Genomic DNA, 21687 nt, shown 5'->3' with positions numbered 1-21687 from the left:
GGTCACCTGAGAGAAATAGACTTGCAGGACTACGGGGATCGAGCCGGGGAGTGGGACTGACTGCATAGCCGGCATGGACATGACGGGCTAAATCGCCTTCTTCTATGCCGAAAATGACACTATTAAGAGTAAGAAAATCTTCCTGCAAATATATAGGGCTTTGGTGAGACCATACCTGAAGCATGGGCATAGTTTTGGTCTCCTATCTAAGGAAGGACATACTTTCCTTAGAAGAAGATTAACAAAGGCGTACTGGATTGATTCATGGGACGAGATCGTTGTCCTCCAAGGAGACTATATTCTCTGCACCTGAGAGGAATGAAAGGTGATTTCACTGAAATGTATAAAATTCTTAAGAGGGTTTGACAGGGTAGATGCAGAGTGGCTGTTTCCCCCTGGCTGGAGTCTAGAACTAGGGATCACAGTCTCAGGATAAGGGTCGGCCATTTAGGACTGAGATGAGAAGAAATCTCTTCAGTCAAAAGGTTATGAATCTTTGGAATTCCCTACCCCAGAGGGCTGTGGTTGCTTGCTCAATGAGTACCATCAAGACTGAAATTGATAGCTTTTGGGACACCAAGGAAATCAAGGGATATGAGGGTAGAGCAGTCAAGTGGAAGTTCCGCCATGATCTTATTGAATGGTGGAGCAGACTGCAAGGGCCTAATGGCCTACTCCTGCTCCTATTTCTTATATTATGAGTCACTTGGCTAACTGTAGCCAAACCTCCAGCTACTCATAAGCAACGTGTTTAAAGCAGGAGAAAGTGGAATGACCTTGCATTATCATGCAAAGTCAGCACGTGCCTCCACAGGAACCCAGAATAGCTGAACAATGCTGATGTCTGATGGAGGAGAGGGACAACATATTGACCAACCTCATCTCACTAAAAATTACAACAATAAACCAGGTTTAGACTAATGAGGAATAAAATGTGCCATGAAGTCAAAGCTTAAAACACAAGAGTACGGGAGGAATCTTTGCTTTGGTATTGCAAAAAATAAAAGAAGAACTCTAGCATTGCTGAAAAAAGAAAGATGCTGTTGAAGCTTTTTGTCTTGCACTCATCAGGATAGATGAAAGAATGCCAAATTTCAAAGGGAGCACCAATTTATACTACACGAGAAAAGGGTGCTGATTGGTTGGCAAGTTGACTCTGATTGGTTGAGGCATTGCCATGGAGAATGCACCAGGTAACTATTGTCCACCACGCTTTCGTTTACTTCAAAAAAGGCACAATGTCTGGAATTGTTTCTTTAGCCTTTAGAGGACAGGTCCCTGCGTATGAATATATGGAGCTTCTAGCAAGCATAAGTGAACCACATTGCAAGCCCGACTGATAATCTTAAATTAGTTAATGTAATTCTTGGCAGACTTGGGGATTGTTCAGTAAGTGCTGTCCAATCGTGGAATCACATCTAATGCTATACATTGTGTTCTGAGTTTTGCAATTATGGGCTGGTTGAGCATGTTCCATGACCTCAAGACATCTCAATGCACTTTACAATGGGTTCAATAGTCTATCTCCTTAACCGATGAGATTTAAGGATTGACAAAGAAACAAAGGAATGATCGAGAAGGAAATAGGATAAATTAGAGTCAAATCAGGTCCATAAAAATAGCAAAGAGAGGGAAAGAAAGGTTGGAATAGGAGACAAGAGAAAGAAAGGAGATGTAGTGTTCAATGGGTTAATTGATCTGGGTTTGATTGTATTAGTCTGTTTACTGATCCGTGTTCACTGTGCTTGATTACTTAAGCCTAGTATTTTGAAACTGAAACTAAAAAGAGGCTGGAATGTTCAAGCAAACAGAGACCATGTTCTGATAGTGACATTGTACTGAAATCTTGTAAGTGCTGAGATATTTTAAAGTACTGTAAATAAACCTGTTGTTGATTTAGAAGTATTGTCATATCTGCATTGTTCTGTGATAAATCAGATTTATAAAATATTCAGCAAAAACATAACAGGAGACAGAAAAAAATGGGAAAACAATTAAAAAATATATATATTTTAAATTGCTAAAAGGAATGCCTGCAGAATGAGACTGAACAGTTTAAATAGTTCCCTTTCTAAAAAGTGATTAGTGTTGTATTGACAATTATCATGCCGCTAAAAGGGGTAATTTTTTATTCTTTTCATGGGATGTGGGCGTCACTGGCTAGGCCAGCATTTATTGCCCATCCCTAATTGCCCTTGAGAAGGTGTTGGTGAGCTGTCTTCTTGAACTGCTGCAGTCCATGTGGGGTAGGTACACCCACAGTGCTGTTAGGAAGGGAGTTCCAGTATTTTGACCCAGCGACAGTGGTGGAACTATAGTTCCAACTCAGGATGGTGTGTGACTTGGATGGGAACTTGCAATTGGTGGTGTTCCCATGCATCTTCTGCCCTTGTCCTTACAGGTGGTAGAGGTCGCGGGATTGGAAGATGCTGTCGAAGGAGCCTTGGTGAGATGCTCAGTGCATCTTGCAGATGGTACACACTGCTGCCACTGTGCGTTGGTGGTGGAGGGAGTGAATATTTAAGATGGTGGATGGGGTGCCAAACAAGCAGGCTGCTTTGTTCTGGATGGTGTAAAGCTTCCTGAGTGTTTTGGAACTACACTCATTCAGGCAAATGGGGAGTATTCCATCACACTCCTGAGTTGTGCCTTGTGGATGTGGACAGGCTTTTGGGAGTCAGGAGGTGAGTTACTCACCATAGAATTCCCAGCCTCTGACCTCCTCTTGTAGCCACAGTACTAGTTTGCTGCTCCGGTTCAGTTTCTAGTCAACGGTAACCCCCAGGATGCTGATACTGGGAGATTCAGTGATGGTAATGCCATTGAATGTCAAGGGGAGATGGTTGGATTCTCTCTTGTTGGAGATGGCTATTGCCTGGCACTTGTGTGGGGTGAATGTTACTTGCCACTTATCAGCCCAAGCCTGGATATTGTCCACTTACAGTGTTAAGTTCCAGCCCTAACTTACTGTAGGATAATATCAGATGTGGGTCAGTTAGTAGCACTCTCATCTTGATGTCAGAAGTTTGTGGGTTCAAGTCACTTTCCAGAGATACATGCATTCATAACAGCATGCTTTGTCTACACACCATTATTTTCCCAGCAAGCTATGGCCCATAGCATCCTTCGACGAAATTGTCAAAGTAACCACCAAATATATTATTGCCATTTTGTTTTATTGTCAAACATGGTAACCGGACAAGTTAATACATCATCAAAATTATATATTTTTCTTTTTTTTCTTTTTTTTTACAAACGGTAAAATAGGCTGAGTGTGCCTTGTACTATTTGACCTCGTTCACGCTCACACTCGCTCACACTCTCAGTGTACTGGTGAATATTTCAACAAAGAAAAAATAACAACACCGAAGAACTTCAGAAAATTCGCACAAAGACTTTGGTCGAATACACGTTTGTGACACCGCCACCTAGGGCAGCAGTAAAGATACCACGGAATGTGACAATAGACAAAATAAAACTTTTTTTTTAAGTGTTAAGTTCATTAAGTTTCGTTTTAATACTCTCCTTACCACTAAAGAGCAAACAACAAACGTTCCTTTGATAAGGCATCTAAATTTCATATAATAAATGGACCATTTTAAATTCTTTTAAAAAAAATTTCACAACCAAAAGCTACAACAGCAAAGGTTTTAAAATTTAGGAAAAGAAGAAACACTGCACACCAGTGCAAAAAATTTAAAAATAAAACGTAACCACAGGTTAAACAGTTCAAATTGCTTTTTAATCACCTTGCGTGCCAGTGTGTAGGTATAGGTGTGTGTGTGTCTGTGTGTACAGTGATATTGTAACATTTATAAATGTTAGGGATACAGAAAGTTTCTGTGTCAGAAAGAAAAAAAGAGTTTCTCCGTCACTTTAAAAAAGCAGTGCACCTATTTGTGAGTGAGGGCAGTCTGCTGCACTTCCTAACATGGGTGAACGCTGCATGCACGGATTTCCTTCATGTCCTTGCAGCTGGTGATCTGGGAGGTGCGATATTTTCTCTTGACAACCATGAAACGCTCCTGAATACCTCCCCCGCAGAACTTGCTACAATCGGTCCATGCTGTCCACGGCCTCATCTTGCACCCTAAACAAATGGAAAGATTCGTCAGTTAGTGCCACTGAAGGGAGATCACAATTGCATCAAATATACAGGACAGCAACAGACCATGTCTGGCCAACTGCTCTGTCCTAGTGCTTATGTTCCACATGAGCCTCCTCCCATCCTACTTCATGTTATCCCATCAACATATCCTTCTACTCCTTTCTCCTTTGTGTGTTTATCTAGCTTTCCCTTAAATGCACAGTGGCGCAGTGGTTAGCACCGCAGCCTCACAGCTCCAGGGACCCGGGTTCGATTCCGGGTACTGCCTGTGTGGAGTTTGCAAGTTCTCCCTGTGTCTGCGTGGGTTTCCTCCGGGTGCTCCGGTTTCCTCCCACAGCCAAAAGACTTGCAGGTTGATAGGTAAATTGGCCATTATAAATTGCCCCTAGTATAGGTAGGTGGTAGGGGAATATAGAGACAGGTGAGGATGTGGTAGGAATATGGGATTAGTGTAGGATTAGTATAAATGGGTGGTTAATGGGTGGCACAGACTCGGTGGGCCAAAGGGCCTGTTTCAGTGCTGTATCTCTAAAAAATCTAAATCTATTCACCTTAGCTACTCCCTATATTAGCGAATTCCACATTCTCACCACTCTCTGGGTAAAGAAGTTTCTCCTGAATTCTTTATTGGATTTAATACTGCTTGCCTTATCTATAAGACATCTAGTTTTGGACTCCTCCACAAGTGGAAAGATCTCTCTGTCGACCCCATGAAGTTCCTTGATAATTTTAAAAGGTTATTCCTCAGCCTTCTCCTTTCTCGGGAAAAGAGCTTCAGCCTTTTCAGGCTTTCCTCATACAAGCACGCACAATTCTCTCTGAACATTAACATTTAAAAGTTTCACAGCTTTCAGAAAATATTCTGCATTTCTATTCTTGCGACCAAAGTGAATAGTTTCACCCTTCCCCACACTATACACCATCTGCCATCTAGTGGCCACTCACTTAACCTGTCTATATCTCTTTGCAGCCTCTCTGTGTCCTCCCCACATCTTCCCTTTCCATCTAGCTTTGTATCGTCAACAAACTTAGATACATTACTCTCTGTCTCTTCATCCAAGTCATTAATATAGAGTTTAAATAGCTGAGGCTACACATGTTTCTTGCTGTTCTTTCCCAATTAGAAATGGTTCTGAACATCTGGTTTCGTAAAGTTCTGCACAGGATAATTTTTCAATCATGTCACAAATCTTAAGTGATCTAAGTTTTGATTCATCAGCTTCTTTGTGGAGACAAGAAAGTCTAGCCTGATTGTGTCTGTGGTTAGTTGGAGGATCGTGGCATTGCTCCTTATCAGTACAAAACCCAGCGCTGCAACAAGTGCCAGTATCAGTGCAGGATCTCACCACAACCCTTGTACAAAAAAAATAATCATGGTAGATCAGACACTCCTGTGAAGTGCTTTGGGATATTTTACTGCATTAAATACACTATATAAATGCAAGTTGTTGAAGTGCCAATTAGGTGATATTCTCAATTCCATGAATTATGTCTTGAGCCCATAACCTTGGGACTCAGCGCAGAGTGTTCTGTCACTCAGACTCATGGCTAACAACTACATGATGATAAGGAAACAGCATCAATGCAATGTTTACATGAGAAATAACAATATCAGAGCATCAGGTTCATTCAGTTACGTGCCTGATGACCCATTAGGATGTCAGGTACCTGTATGTTCTGGAAGGTCGGGGTCTCCTCTCATCGGTTTATTCCTTTGCCTTTCTGGAGCTTCTTTGCGACGCCTCTTTTCGTCGCTCAGCCTCCTCGAACACTTCCGCACTTTGCACTTCTTGCGTTGGACAGTTTCGGGGCATGAGGCCCCTCCAAACTGTGGCTCCAGTTTGATCATCCTGGTCCTGATCACATGCCCTTTGCCGCAAGACTTATTGCACTCTGACCATTCTGACCAATCAGACACCATGCAATCAGTGGCTGCAATTGAACAAAAAAGGATGAGCTTAAATGTTTCTGGTGTCATTTAAAAAAGTCCAAACTTCAAAGAATGATGAGTATTGTTCATTCAGAATTAACAATATGCTTATCTGAAAAGCATAGACATGTAGAGGGAATAACATTCCTCTTAAAGAGTTATTTGCCTCCCAACTCAACACCATCTGGATTCCAAGTCTGTCTGTGACTTGACATTGGCCCCCTTTCTGTGGGATTTCTCTGAGCACCTCTCTTACATTCCTGAATGGAGTAGATGATAAAATTGTTAATCAAGAAAATTACCTTCTTATTTCAAGTCTTCAGTTTCTCTCCCTCTCCAAGATTCATCTCTTTCCACTCTGCCAGTGCTACGAGGGTGTTTGCTCTTCTGAATTTTCCTCTTTTGCTTCTATAACCTTCAAATTTCTATCCTGCATACTCTCCCCACCCTCCAGATTCTTTGTTGGGATCGAAGAGCTGGCACAGGTATGACGGACCGAATGGCCTCCTTCTGTGCAGTATCATTCTATTTAGGGCACCAACACTCATTGCAGAAGATTCTACTCTTAATCATTCATTGCTGGGAACTTGTGAAGGCATAAATCCATGTCCATTCATAGAATCATTTCGCCAATTAGTCCCATTCGCTCTCTGCTCTGTCCCCATAGCCCTGCAAATTTTTCCTTTTCAAGTATTTGTCCAATTATCTTTTGAAATCTGCTTTCACCACACTTTCAGGCAGTGCATTCCAGAACTCACTGTGAAAAAGAAAATATGACCGCCAATCTTTCTTTTTTCTTCAGTTATCTTAAATCCTTTGGTTACTGACCCTTCAGTCACTGGAAACAGTTTCTCCTTATTTACGCTGTCAAAACCTCTCATGATTTTGAACACCTCTATTAAATCTCCCCTTAACCTTCTCTTCTCTAAGGAGAAAAACCCCAGTTTCACCAGTATCTCTGTATAATCTGAAGTCCCTCATCCCTGGTACCAGTCCAATCCCCTCTGCACCCTTTCCAAGGTCTTTTCATAATCTTTTCCATCTCCTAATTGGCCAGCTTTCAAACCCCTGGTTCGGTCTGAGTTAATTATGATTCCTTGATTTGCCTTGCCTTCTCTCCTTATTCTTTCAGATGAGACGTTAAACGTTAAATATTAAACGTCTGTAAACCCAGGTGGATGCAGAAAATCCCATGTCGCTATTTCGAAGAGGAGCAGGGGAATTCTCCTGGTGTCCTGGACAATATTTATTCCTTAATCAACGTTACTAAAAGCAGATCACCTTGTTATTATCACATTGCTGTTTGTGGGATCTTGCTGTGCACAAATTGACTGCCGTGTTTCCTACATTACCATAGTGACTACACTTGAAAAATACTTCATCTGTAGACATTCTGAGGTTTTGAAAGGTGCTATATAAATCCATTTTACTCTTAGGCCTTGCCCCTACTCACCTGAGTTTTTTTTTCAGTAAAATCAGCATAGGCCCTGATATTCCAGTGTAAATGCTGAACTGGCAGGATCATAGAGAGGGCAATTAATAACTGAAGGCAGTGAGTGTATGTGCCACAAGTGCATCTCTGGCATTCACTTGCTTCAAGCAGCCAGCAATGGCGTTCTCTGTTTCCAGATCTGGGAGGGTTGATACTGTAGCTTTCCAGACACTGGCTCCAGTCGCACCTACCACCACCCCACTCCCCACCGCTATTCCACCTGTTCCCACTCTGTAAAGTGGCTGCATCAACCACAAGTTGACTTTTCTAAGTTTCCACGATCAGGTCCAAGTGGCATACTTGTCCTGGATTCCCATGGTAGTCTTCACTTGTCCCCTCAGAGAGGCTGGTTTGACATTGCAGCTGGTCCCACCAAAGCCGAGGACAAGGGAATGTCTAACGGAGAGATTTCCCACACCCTCTGGCATAATTGCCCCTTATAATGAAGGAGGGTCCACCCTTTCCGAGGCCCAATAGCACAGGTACACTGGGGCCAAGTGCTTCAGGTCCTGTTTTCTGATCATTCTGTTGCATTCCGGCCAGAGATGCATGAGGAGGGAACCCAAACAGCGATGGAATTTCAACTCCCTATTCGTCATGAGGTATAGCAGATGGGAGAGCACACAAATTCTTTGGTGCAGCTTACACCATCATCTACAACAAAGAATTTTTGAGATTTTACAACATTAATACCAGTCAGCCTGGCTCATTAAGAGAAAGACTTGTATTTACATAACATCTTTCACAACCAAATATAGCTAATGAAATACCTTTGAAAGGTTGACACTGCCGTAATGTAGGAAACCCACCAGTCAATTTACACACAGCAAACTCCCACAGACAGCAATATGATCCTGGCCAGATAATCTTATGTTGACTGAGGGCTAAATGTTGGCCCAGGACACCGATCGGCAAATACTCCCCCGGTCTTCTTTGAAATAGCAGCCGTGGGATCTTTTATGTCTACTTCTGAGGGCAGATGGGACCTCGGTTTAGTGTCTCATCTGAAAGACGGCACCTCAGCAAAGAGGACTGTCAGTCTTAATTTTGTGTCTGGAGCAGAACTCTAACCCATGATTTCTGATTCCATGTGAGAAAGCTACCAAGGTCTGGATTTTATTCTGGCAACAGGGTTTGTGCGAAGGGCCAAAAGAGGGAGGGAGACCCTGCCTGGGCCCTCCGTCAGACCTCCGTTGCAATTTAACAACGAGCAGCCAATTAACTGCCCACCTACGGGGACGCTGTCCTGCCTCCAGAGCTACTGGCCAATCAGAAGGCCGGCAGCTCTGCAGTACCAGCAATGCCACCGGGAGCGTCGGCCACTGCCGATACAGCAGGAGGCCTACAGTGCTGAAGATGGAGGAAACCCTGGGACTCAGATGAGTCAGGTCTGGGTTGCTGGGGCCATTCAGGCAGACCCCAGTGACAGGGTGGGGTGGGGGTGCTCATCGCCACTGGGGTGGAGGGGGATGGGCCTCTGGGGTCTATGGATTACCCCCAAAGGAGGGACCACCATCTCGACCCTGCTAGGAGGTCGCTAGGTCTCACCAAGCAGTGTCTCCACATGGCAGAAGGTCCCTCCATCTTCTATAAAATTGGAGTGGAGGCAACTAGAGACCCTTAATTGACCATTAAAGACCATTAAGGCTTCAATAGCCTGGGGTGGGAAGGCCGTCCTTGGGCTTCCCCACCCTGGACAAAATTGCAGGGGGCCCAGGCAATGCCAGAAACAACTCCCCTTGCCATTCTGTTTTCTCCCCATCGCCCCCCACACCTCTGTTCCTGTCTCCAAGGGTGGAATAAAGTCCTGCCCCAATTGTCAGCTCTCTGTGACACAATCTTTCCACTTGGCTCCAGATAATCCTACAAGCAGTCAGCAGATTATCTGGTGTTCTGCACTAATAAACATATGGCTTTAACTAGTTAAACTCCAATCGTAGCACTGCACACTCTTGAGAGACTCTAATCCTTGACTCTACCAACCACCTAAGATCTCTGGGGAAAGAGTATGAGGCAAACAGAAACTCCACATTGCAGGAATTCTTAGTATCTTGGCTTGGACACTGTGAAACGGGCTCTGTTTAAAAAAGTCATCATGAAAATATAAATATTTAACAGCTTTCAATATAGTTTGTTGTAACATTATATGGTACAGATAATGACAATTAAGAGTTACGTGGGATAGATTGGAGAAGCTGGGGCTGTTCTCCTTAGGGAAGAGAAGGTTGAGAGGAGATTGATAGAGGTGTTGAAAATCATGAGGGGTTTGGACAGAGTAGATAGGGAGAAAGTTCTCATTGGTGAAAACCAGAGGGCACTGATTTTAAGGTAATTGGCAAAAGAACCAAAGGTCACACAGGGAAAACCTGTTTACATAGTAAGTGGTTGTGATCTGGAATGCAGCACCTAAAAGGGCAGATTCAATTGTGGCTTTCAAAAGGGAATTGTATTAGCTCCATAGGATTACGGGGTAAGGCTGGGGAGTGGGATGAGCTAGCAAGGGCCTGATGGGCCAAAAGCCCTCATACTGTGCTTATGATTCATTCTATTCTAAGAGTTATATAATCTCCAAGACAACAACAGGCCATGCCGTCCAATTGGTCTGTGCCAGTGTTTATGCTTCTCATGAGCCTCCTCCCACCCTTCTTCCTCTAACCCTATCAACAGAACTTTCTATTCCTTTCTCCCTCATGTATATATCTAGCGTCCCCTTGAAGGAGGGGGTCACAGAGAAATATTCCAGATTATTTTATTTCCCATATTGGCCTGCATTTCTATCTGTTTTTTGTCTCTCCCACGAGATGGTTGTTGGGTGGAGTAGGGAGTCTATTGTGACGCACAAGACATCGCAGTTATGTGGGACAGGCTGGATGGACCAATTGGGTCATTTCCTGTATGTTATTGTTTGTATGTGCACAGTGTTGTTTGAGATGAGTTGATGGGGGTGAGGGTGGAGAGGGTCAATGGTAAATGTACATCGTTACCCCTTTGAGTGAATAACACAGAATAAACTACCCATATTCATCAGTGAGTATCAGGCAGAATTGCAACAAATACAGGTTGTTAAACATACTTCAAGCTCAATATCTGAAAACATTATGAAGAAGTTCTAACTATCAGTAAAGACTCTACAGGCGGAGGCTTTTCTTGAAAACAGATGAGTGACTGGATAGAGGTCTTTAAAATTATCAAGGGTTCGATAGCATAGATGGAGAGACGATGTCTCCACTTTTGGGATGATTCCAAAACTAGGGGTCATAAATATAAGATTGTTACTAATAAATCCATTAACCAATTCAGGAGAATCTTTATTCAGAGAGTAGTTAGAATGTGGAACTCGCTCCTACAAGGAGTAGTTGAGGTGAATGGTATAGATGCATTTAAGAAGAAGTTTAATAAACACATGACAGGGTTAGATGAAGAAGGGTGGGAGCAGGCTCGTGTGAAGAATAAGTGCCAGCATGGACCAACTGGGCTGAATGGCCTGTTTCTGCGCCAGTACATTCAATGTAATTCCATGGGTGTAAAGTTCACTTACGACATTCTGGCAGCATGCACTTCTCCACCTGCTCCAACTCCTCATTGCACTCCCCCACCTCGGCTGGAGATTTCAGCATTCTCCACCGCGATCTCATGCCGATCCCACAAGTGACACTGCAGTCGCTCCAGTCCGACCAGTGAGTCAGCATACAGGGAATGGTCTCTGATACCCAATACAGAACAACTGTTGGAAATCCAAAGTCTACTCCATTGAATCGCAACATTAATACAGATCAATGCTTCCAAGTTAACTCTTTAGCACAAACGACCCTCATTCACCCTTGGTAAGTTCAGATGACCCAACCATCTCAATGTTTTGATTTGCTGATGGTGCTAGATTTTGGAGGTTGTACAAAGCCAATGAAAACCCTCAAGAAATTTCATGAGCGTTTCCCCCAATTGTACCTCCACGAACTGTCAGTCTCCATTCTCTTCAACATGCTTCCATTTCCAAAATGGATGGTGGGATGCCAAGAAAGCGGGGAAGATAACATGTGGAGTGACTTGAAATTAGTTGTTGTTTCTAAAGAGATGACTCACTATTTTTGATCTAAAAGGACAGGCTATTTGACACGGGACAATCGCTTCATAACACGGGAAGATCAGCAACTATGGCATTCCCAACCCTGAAACATAATGACTAAATCTTCTGCAACTCCCTGACCTACTTCTTTTAATATCCTGGGGTGGTGAATCATCAGGTACTGGAAAGTTATCTATATTAAGTCCCATTATTTTAAAAGAACAAAGAACAGTACAGCACAGGAACAGGCCATTCAGCCCTCCAAGCCTGCGCCGATCTTGATGCCTGTCTAAACTAAAACCTTCTGCACTTCCGGGGCTCATATCCCTCTATTCCCATCCTATTCATGTATTTGTCAAGATGTCTCTTAAACGTCGCTATCGTGCCTGCTTCCACCACCTCCCCCGGCAGCAAGTTCCAGGCACTCATCACCCTCTGTGTAAAGAACTTGCCTCGCACATCCCCTCTAAACTTTGCCCCTATCACCTTAAACCTATGCCCCCTAGAAACTGACACTTCCACCCTGGGAAAAAGCTTCTGACTATCCACTCTGTCCAAACCGCTCATAACTTTGTAAACCTCTATCATTTTGTTATTGATATTGAATCCAATAAGTCCCTTCTTTGATTTATTTGCTAGTTTCCCTTTTATCATTGGTATGTTATCCTCTTTCCCTACTGAAAATAATGGATACCAAGTACTCATTTAATCTGTCATTATCTTGTTAAGTATTGCATTACAGGAAAACTTCCACTGAAGTCAATGAAAATGGGACGGGGTGAACAATGAGCGTCTGATCTGCTAGTGCTTGGAGATAAAATTAAAACTCGGCCCTTAAAGTTTAAACCCGTCTTCCCATTAATTTGCAGAAACTAAGATCTCGGTGTTCTGATTTAGGATTTATCCCCCAAAAAGGCAGAAAAGCGAAGGACGGCCCCTTTCCCAAACCTCCCACCCCACAGAATTAAGAGCGGACAAACCAATGAATAAGGAAAAAGAAGCACAAATAGGATTGAGCTGCCTGACTTTGAAGCATGGACTGTGAGGTTCTGGAGGGCTGTAGATTGGATGCTTCTAACTTAGAAGCCATGTGGGTAAAATTGGTCAGTGGTGGTTGTGCGATCTGTGCTTCCTCGAGAATCGACAGCACCTTTGACAACGGGCCTGATTTTCTTTTCCATTGACAAGCCAATGGGGTAAAATGGGGCTGCTGATTCACCAGCAGTCCCTTTTGTGCTTCTTCATGGGCCAATTTCATGCCATCCCTAGTAGCTTTGTTATTACATGCCAGCAAATAACAAGCAACAAGTGGGCTCATCATTGAGTTTAGCGGGATCGACTGGGCAAGCGTGCTGATTGGTTGCCCCATCCAGTGGGGAAGAGACCTCCCCCATCCCTCCCATCATTTTGGGAAGTCAAGGGGAAGCTTCATTCAAAATGGCATCGGCTGCATTGCCGATGCGAACAGGTTGTGGTCACCTGAACGATCCTATTTCAAAACCATTACCGTCCTGTTAACCCCAGGCGAAGAGGGCAACAATTGACCCCAAGGACTACAGAGGGTAAGAAATATGCTGTTCATCTATGTTAACTCCACAGGTAGCTGGTCATCAAATAAACTACCTGCTGATCAGAAGGAACAGTCTGGAAGAACTTCCTGTACTTGACTGTGGTGGTAAAGTGACAACAAGATTGATAGAAAAATTGAAGAATAAATATTAATTTTCACACTAAACTATATCAATTTGTTACAATTCTGATTAATTTATTTTATTCTATAAGTGAAGAAGGGCTAGTTGTTTTTTTAAAGGACTATTATCTGTGACATTTGGAATTTGACAGATACTTCAAGAGTTAGCGCAGGATTCCCAGCCTCAGTTCTTGGGTGGATCTTATACTTACGACAGTCTGGCATCCCACATTTCTCCATTTGTACAGTTTCCACTTTGCACATGGATCCATCAGACGGGTGCATCTTGATCATTCTCTGCCGCCTCTTGGTGCCCATCCCACAGCTCGCACTGCACTCCTCCCATTCTCCCCACTCTGTCACGAAGCAAGTGTTTGATGCTAAGGTCAGGGGAGGAAGAGGAGATCCATGAGGAATACAGCAGAAGTTCACTGATAATCACCAATTTGTTTGCAAACTCGGCATTCACTTTGACTGTGAGCTGAACTCCCAAGCCCCTATCCTCTCCATCACCAAGACTGTCTACCTCCACCTCCAGATAACATCACCCATCTCTTTCCCTGTTTCTGGAACCCCCATTCATGCCTTGTTACCTCTAATCTCAACTATTCCAATGCTCTCCTGGCCAGCTGCCCATCTGTAAGCTTGAGCTCATTCACAACTCTGCTGCCAGTATTCTAACTCACGCTAAGTCCCGTTTGCCCATCACCCACTTTGCTCGCTCACCTTCACCCAATTCGGCAACACTTTGATTTTAAAATGATGATTGTTGTTTACAAATCCTTCCATAGTCTGACCCTCCGCATTTCAGTAACCTCCTCCAGCCGACAACCCTCTAAGATATCTGCTCCTCCAATTCTGCCCTCTTGTGCGTCCCCAGTTTTCATCACTCCACGGCTGGTGGCCACGCCTTCAGCTGCCTGGGTCCTAAGCTCTGAAATTCCCTCCCTACACCTCTCCAAATTCCTACCTCTCTTTCCTCTTTTCAGACACTTCCTTAAACCTACCTCATTAACCAAGCTTTTGGTCACCTGTCCTAATATCTCCTTATGTGGCTCGGTTTTAAATTCCATCTGGTTACACTTCTGTGAAGCAGCTTGAGACTTACTGTATTAAAGGCGCTATATAAACACAAGTTTTTCTTGTTGTTCGTGTCAGTTATAGCTCAGTTGGTAATACTGTCATCTCTTAGTCATAAGTTTCTGTGTTCAAGTTCCAACCCAGGGCTTGAGCACAACAATCAAGGTGGACACTCTAGTTCAGCACTGAAGGAGTGCTGCACTGTTGGAGGCACTGCCTTTTGGATGGATGTTAAACTGTGGCTCCATCTGCCCTCTCAGGTTGCTCTAAAAGGTTCCATGGCCCTATTCTGAAGAAGAGCAGGGGAGTTCTCCCCAGTGTCCTGGTCAATATCGATCCCTCAATCAACAGCAAAAAAACAGATTATCTGGTCATTATCATATTGATGTTTGTAGGAGTTTGCTGTGTGCAAATTGGCTGCCATGTTTGCTATATTACAACAGTGAATATACATCAAAAGTACTTCCTTGGCTTTAAAGTGCTTCGAGGCGTCTAGTGGTCGTGAAAAGTGCTGTATAAATGCAAGTCATTCTTTTTTTATCTCAGACCATCCCACTATGGTTTGGCTTGTCCATTGCCACAGAACTGTAGTCACAAAAAGAACGCCTGTCCTTTAAACAGTGAACCCCCAAACTCGACCTCACCTGCCTCCATACAAACCACACCACTTATAGTGAGTAAGGTTGGTACTTGCGTGATTTGCCTGCAATATGTGTTGGACCATTTAAAGGGAATGGCTACAATGAGTGATACATTAGCCTAGAGCAGGGGTCTGCAACCTGCGACTCTTTAACATCTCATTTGCAGCTCCCAACCTTTTCCAGGTGTATCATATTAACATCAAAAAAGCCCCAAAAAATTGTTAAGAAAAGTAAGAACCACGTTTTTTTATTGTGGGGATAAAAGGTTAATCATTATGCTGCACTTTATGGTTTCAAAAGATTATTTTACTGAGAAACATCATTCTGCTCTAAATAAACTTGTTCAAGTGGTATAGTTACATCATGGTTATAGATAACACCTTTGGTTCGAGGAACAGGTTTTATGATTGTGACCATTATTGTTTCTAATATCAATGAAACAACAAATGATTCTGAATGTGCTATTAGAAGCCTTTTTTATCATGAGAATCAATAGCTGCAAAAAATTATCTTAATTCTACGCATCTTAAGTTAAAATTTGTTTTAAAGATAACTTTACTGACAAAATTATAGTAAAAAAAGTCAAAAAATGCAATAATTCCATTAGGTCTATTTTAATTTTGATTGTTTTCTATTGATACATAAATTCAACACATGTATTCTATTTATTACAAATGCAAATTATGCATTCTACCAGAGACAATTGACAATTTGTCAAGTATTTGGTTTAGAAATGACAAATTTTCATCTTGCGGCTCCCTATAGTTTTTATTTTAAGCAATCTCTTTCAAAAAAGGCTCTTTGTGTAAAAAAGGTTGCAGACTCTTGGCCTAAAGGGCGAGTATTTGAGCATGGAGCACTTTCTAACCCAAGGTCCATACACTTGGACGTTAGAGTGGGAGCAATGAACAAGCCCAGAAATGATCTAATGATGTTTGGTAGCTAAGATCCCACCCATTGAGAGTTCAAGAGGACATGGGAAGAATTGGCAGAACAAGAGAGATAAATGGTAGATAATCTGGGAGATAATATATTGGCCTTGGAAAGGGTGCAACACAGGGTCACCAGAATGATAAATGGGTTGCATAGATTGGGCTTGTATTCCTTCATCTATAGAAGATTAAGGGGTGATCTAATTGATGTGTTTAAGATGATTAAAAGATTTGACTGAGTCAATATAGCAAAACTATTTCCTCTGGTCCAGAACAAGCGGGGTGTAACGTTAAAATTAGAGCCGGGCAATTCACTTCTTCACACAAAGGATAGTGGGAATCTGGAACTCTCTCCCCCAAAAAGCTGTTGAGGCTGGAAGTCAATTGAAAGTTTCAAAACTGAGATTGATAGATTTCTGTTGGGTAAGGGATTTAGGGTTAATGAATCAAGGTGGGTAAGTGAAGGTAAGATACAGATCAGCCATGATTTAATTAAATGCTGTAATAGGCTCAATGTGTTGAATGCCTCTTCCTCCTCCTAAGTTCCTTTGAAGAGTGAGCTCACAGGGAAAGAAACCACACCTGTTCTGGGAGGGTAGGGGATGATTGAATCTGTCGATGAGGATTCAGAGCCAGGGACAAGGGAAAGGGATCTGAGAGGTAAGAAAATGAACACTTATATAAAATCATGTGGAGCATACAGTATGGAAACAGGTTATTCAACCAAACCAGTCCAAATCAGCGTTTATGCTCCTCTCCAGTCTCCTCCCATCCTTCCATGTCTAACTCCCTATTTCTTTCTTGCTCATGTGCTATCTAGCTTCTCCTTAAATGCTACTACTCCTTCCTGGGTTAGAGAGTTCCACATTCTCACCACTCCCATTTGATTTCTTGTTGACTATCTTATACTGATGGTCTCTAGTTTTGCTCTTCCCCACAAGTGGAAACATTCCCTCCATGTCTACTCTATCAAACCTTTCATCATTTTAAAGACTTCTATTAGGAACTCTCACAAGCAATCGCAACAACAGTTGGTGCCTGAAATACCGGGAATGCTCAACATGCTGCCAATGGTAACTTAGAAATTGACAGTAATGGAAACAGATCAGAGTTCCTGGTTCACAAACAAGAAATGCTGGAAATACTCAGCAGGTCTAGCAGCATCTGTGGAGAGATAAGCAGAGTTAACATTTCAGGTCAGTGATCCTTCATCAGAACTGGCAGATATTAGAAATGTAAAAGGTTTTAAGCAAGTAAAGCGGGGGTGGGGCAAGAGATAACAAAAGAGAAGGTTGATAGGACAAGGTCACAGAGAATATCTGAACAGAAGGTCATGGAGCAAAGGCAAACAGTATGTTAATGGTGTGCTGAAAGGCAAAGCATTAGTGCAGAGAGGGTGTTAATGGACAGAAAGCCGAACAGCCTGGCCCCAAGCACAAACATGAAAAAAACAGTGGGTAAGCACAGTAGAAACAAACTAAACAAACTAAAATAAACACATAAAAAAGAAAAAATAACTAAAAATAAAAACAAAAATAAAAAGGAGGGCCCGTCCTGCTCTGAAATGATTGAACTCCATGTTCAGTCCGGCAGGCTGTAGTGTGCCTAATCGATAAATGAGATGCTGTTCCTCGAGCTTGCGTTGTTGTTCAGTGGAACACTGCAGCAATCCCAGATTAGAGATGTGAGCATGAGAACAGGGGGGAGTGTTGAAATGGCCAATTCAGGGTCATGCTTTCGGACTGAGCGGAGGTGTTCTGCAAAGTGGTCACCCATTCTGCGTTTGGTCTCCCCAGTGTAGAGGAGACCACATTGTGGGCAGCAAATACAGTATACAACATTGAAAGAAGTTCGAGTAAATCGCTGCTTCAACTGAAAGGAGTGTTTTGGGCCTTGGACAGTGAGGAGAGAGGAGGTAAATGGGCAGGTATTACACCTCCTGCGATTGCAGGGGAAGGTGCCATGGGAAAGGAGGTAGTGGGGGTAATGGGGGAGTGGACCAGAGTGTCGCAGAGGGAACGATCCCTTCGGAATGCTGACAGGAGAAAAGAGGGGAAGATGTGTTTGGTAGTGGTATCACGCTGGAGGTGACGGAAATGGCAGAGGATGATCCTTTGGGTGTGGAAGCTGGTGCAGTGGAAAGTGAGGACAAGGGAAACCCTGTTGTGGTTCTGGGAGGGAGGGGAAGGGGTGAGGGTAGAGGTGCGGGAAATGGGCCGGACATGGTTGAGGGCCCTGTCAACCACAGTGGGGGGGAATCCTCGATTGAGGAAAAAGGAAGACATATCAGAAGTGCTGTCATGGAAGGTAGCATCATCAGAGCAGATGCGTCAGAGACGGAGAAACTGGTAGCGGGATTTGGTGGGCATATAATGAATATTAGTAGACAGCCTAATCCCGGAGATGGAGACAGAGAAGTCAAGGAAGGGAAGTCACAGAATCACAGAATAATACAGTGCAGAAGAGGCTCTTCGGCCCATCGAGTCTGCACCGATGCATTAAAACACCTGACCTGTCAACCCAATCCCATTTTCCAGCACTTGGCCCATAGCCTTGAATGTTATCACGTGCCAAGTGCTCATCCAGGTACTTTTTAAAGGATGTGAGGCAACCTGCATCTACCACCCTCCCAGGCAGGGCATTCCAGAACGTCACCACCCTCTGGGTAAAAAAGTTCTTCCTCAAATCCCCCTTAAACTCCCGCCCCTCACCTTAAACTTGTGACCCCTCGTAACTGACCCTTCAACTAAGGGGAACAGCTGCTCCCTATCCACCCTGTCCATGCCCCTCATAATCTTGTACACCTCGATCAGGTCACCCCTCAGTCTTCCCTGCTCCAGCGAAAACAACCCAAGCCTATCCAACCTCTCTTCATAGCTTAGTGTCAAGGAAGGGAAGGGAAGTGTCGGAGATGGACCATGCAAAGGTGAAAGAAGGGTGAAAATTAGAAGCAAAGTTGATAAAGTTTTCCAGTTTCGGGCGGGAGCAGGAAATGACTCCAATACAGTTATCAATGTACCGGATAAAGAGTTGGGGGAGGGGCCTGTGTAGGACTGGACCTGATACTGCCAGACCTGCTGAGCATTTCCAGCATTTCTTGTTTGTGTTTCAGATTTGCAGCATCTGCAGTATTTTGCTTTTATTTTAGGGTTCCTGGTGATTGGCCAATGCAAAGGTGGCCGTTTAAAATGTTGGCGACATTGCAGACTAATGCAGACTAAATTTCTGTGTCCAATTTCAGGTAAAACTATGTAAAATTCTCCAGGCCAACGACATCAAGCAAGTTCCAGAAGACCATGGTGTCATGAAGACCCACCTGTTAAGAATGAGGCATATTAATTTCATCAAGTGAACGCTAATTTTAAACTGTTGATGAAATGAAAAAATAACTTGTTTAAAGAGATCAGCAGTAGCTGAAAAACATTTGCATACTAAGAGACAGTGCCTGGAGACAATAGAACGGCTCCCTGATCCAATTAACCCAAATGAATTTTGATCAACAGACATTGAATGTGTAAGAAAGCCAGCATTCCAGGGTGTCTGCTAAGATTGAGAATCCACAAACGTAGGAGTTTGTTAAAACAGCTAATCACATGATTAACCTGCTAGCCCAGCTTTTGTTTGAACTGCACACAGCACAGTTTCTGGCAGATTGCAACTGAACTTGGAAGAAGAGAGTCTCGCTCCTAGCTAGCTCTCTCTCCCTCTCATGAATCTCCGGATCCACTGAAGTCACTTAAACCTCAAGACAGAAAAGACTCCTACATCGAAACAAGTTTTAAAGTGTGCACTAGGCCCTAACAACTTAACGGCAATCAAAGACTCTACATCGGACTCAAAGGACCGTAAATAAATCCCAGCTATTGCCTCAGACTTTTCCCCTTTATTCTTTATACTTTTCTGTCTCTATCTGCCTGTGTGTTTATCGTGTATGTATGCTAGCGTGGTCGCGTCGCGTATTCACAGTCGTTAACTGAATTAGAATTTAAGGTTAATAAACTTCCACCTTTCTTGTTTAAAATCTAAGAAAACCTGTCTGGTTGATTTCTTTGCCTTACAATTGGAGAGCAGTGAACAAAGATTCACTGAGGGGGAGATATAAACATGGTGTTTTAAAAATTAAACCCTGTTACGGTCAAACCAGGCAAAGGCTGAGAGGGAACCCCGAGACCCCTTTCTCACCTGGTCGTAACAGAAATTTGGAGGCTAACGCCCTGGATTCGACCCACAGATAAATGAGAAAATTGGAAGTGGGAAGTCAAATTGTTCCCAATCAAAAAAGAGAAAAGATTTCAATACAGGTTTTCCTGTGGTTGTGTGTGCTAGAATGCTAACATATCTGTGACTGAAGTCAGTAACTCACCAAGCCAGGGTGAAGTAACATGGGATAAGTTAAAAGCACTGTCTATGGAGGAGTTGAGGAAAATGGCTGAGCAGTGTGGGATCACTGTCCATGCCAAGGCTAGAAAGTCTGAACTCCTAAGACTAGTGGCCAACCATTTTTGCCTTGAATCTGAAGAAGCAGAAACAGAGTTAGAAGTAGACCCCGACAGGGTATTGCTAGCAAAGATACAATTGGAACAGAGGAAACTTGAATTAGAAGACAGGGAAAGAGAAAACGAGAGAGAGAGGAGAGAGAGAAAGAAAGAACTTTCCAGAAGGAGCATGTGGGAACAGATTAAAGATAGGCTAACAGTTTATAAAGAAAACTAACAGGCAGAAACTGATAGGACAGCTGCAGCTGTGGTTCAAGGAAGGGGGGGAGGGAATGTGAAACTTGCTGGTACCAGCAGACCAATTAGGCTCTGACACCACAAAAATTGCAGAATTCTGCAGACCAATTAGGAACAAGAGGGGGGAGGGGATGGGGTTGTTACGGACGAGTATCAAGGAGGCTGGTTTTGGCGCGCAAAGAGCAGTTCATTTTCGGCGCGCAAAGTTAGGTCCGTCTTTTTTCCAAGCTGTAACACAAAGTTCAGTCCGTTTTTATAACATGGCTGAGCTGTTTGCTGCAGTGAAGAAAACGTACATCAAGGAGAGGAAGTCAAGCTGTAACAATTACTTACCTCAATCAAGTTTTGAAAGTTACCATCGGACTCTGACTGTCTCTGAAATTGATGAGATCTAACAGAGCATGAAGAAAAAGAGAGAGGAGAGAGAAAGAGAAAGAGCCTTCCAGAAGGAATGTGAAGAGAGAGAACTGAGGTGGCTTGAGTTAATTAAGGGGAGTCAGAGTAACCCCAGTGAAAGCATGGCCGATATGGAGGAGAGTAATTCAGGGCTGGGTACAGAATTGTTAAAACTTTCCCAATTGATTCCAAAATTCAATGAGGGAGACGTGTAAGCATTTTTTGTATCTTTTGAAAAACTGGCAAGACAGTTAAAGTGGCCATTTGAGGCTTGGACTCTGCTGCTACAAAGCAAGCTAACAGGAAAAGCCCATGAGATTTATTCCCTGTTGCCAGATGAGAGTTCATCCAATTATGAACTGACAAAAAATGCTATCCTCGGGGTGTATGAGTTAGTACCGGAAGCCTATCGCCAAAAGTTTATAAACCTCAAGAAGCAAGCTAATCAAACTACCTGGAGTTTGAGAGAAATAAGCAGCTGGCTTTTGACCAGAGGCTGAGGGCTGATAAAGTGCAGCTCAGCTATGAGAATCTCAGAGAGGTAATTTTGCTCGAGAAATTTGAAAACTCTCTCCCACTCTCCATAAAGACAACTGGAGAGGAACAGAAGGTTCATAGAGGC

General features: G+C 43.3%; 1 protein-coding gene across 1 annotated transcript in view; it reads right to left on the bottom strand.

Moving 5' to 3' along the window:
• Window positions 1–3720: 3720 nt before the first annotated feature.
• The window catches only part of spon1b (spondin 1b), a 376017-nt gene continuing 358050 nt past the window's right edge, over window positions 3721–21687 (bottom strand). The window contains exons 13-16 of the mRNA XM_068046637.1: window positions 13496–13663; window positions 11069–11233; window positions 5777–6040; window positions 3721–4090 (exon numbers count right to left, since the gene is read on the bottom strand). Coding sequence (XP_067902738.1) covers window positions 3927–4090; window positions 5777–6040; window positions 11069–11233; window positions 13496–13663 — 761 coding nt within the window. The 3' untranslated portion in view covers window positions 3721–3926. The remainder of the gene's footprint in view (window positions 4091–5776; window positions 6041–11068; window positions 11234–13495; window positions 13664–21687) is intronic.

Source organism: Heterodontus francisci, chromosome 14, assembly GCF_036365525.1.
Source record: "Heterodontus francisci isolate sHetFra1 chromosome 14, sHetFra1.hap1, whole genome shotgun sequence".
Classification (NCBI taxonomy): Eukaryota; Metazoa; Chordata; class Chondrichthyes; order Heterodontiformes; family Heterodontidae; genus Heterodontus; species Heterodontus francisci.
The sequence above is the reverse complement of the archived record's forward strand: the minus strand, read 5'-3'. Positions and strand labels throughout refer to the sequence as shown.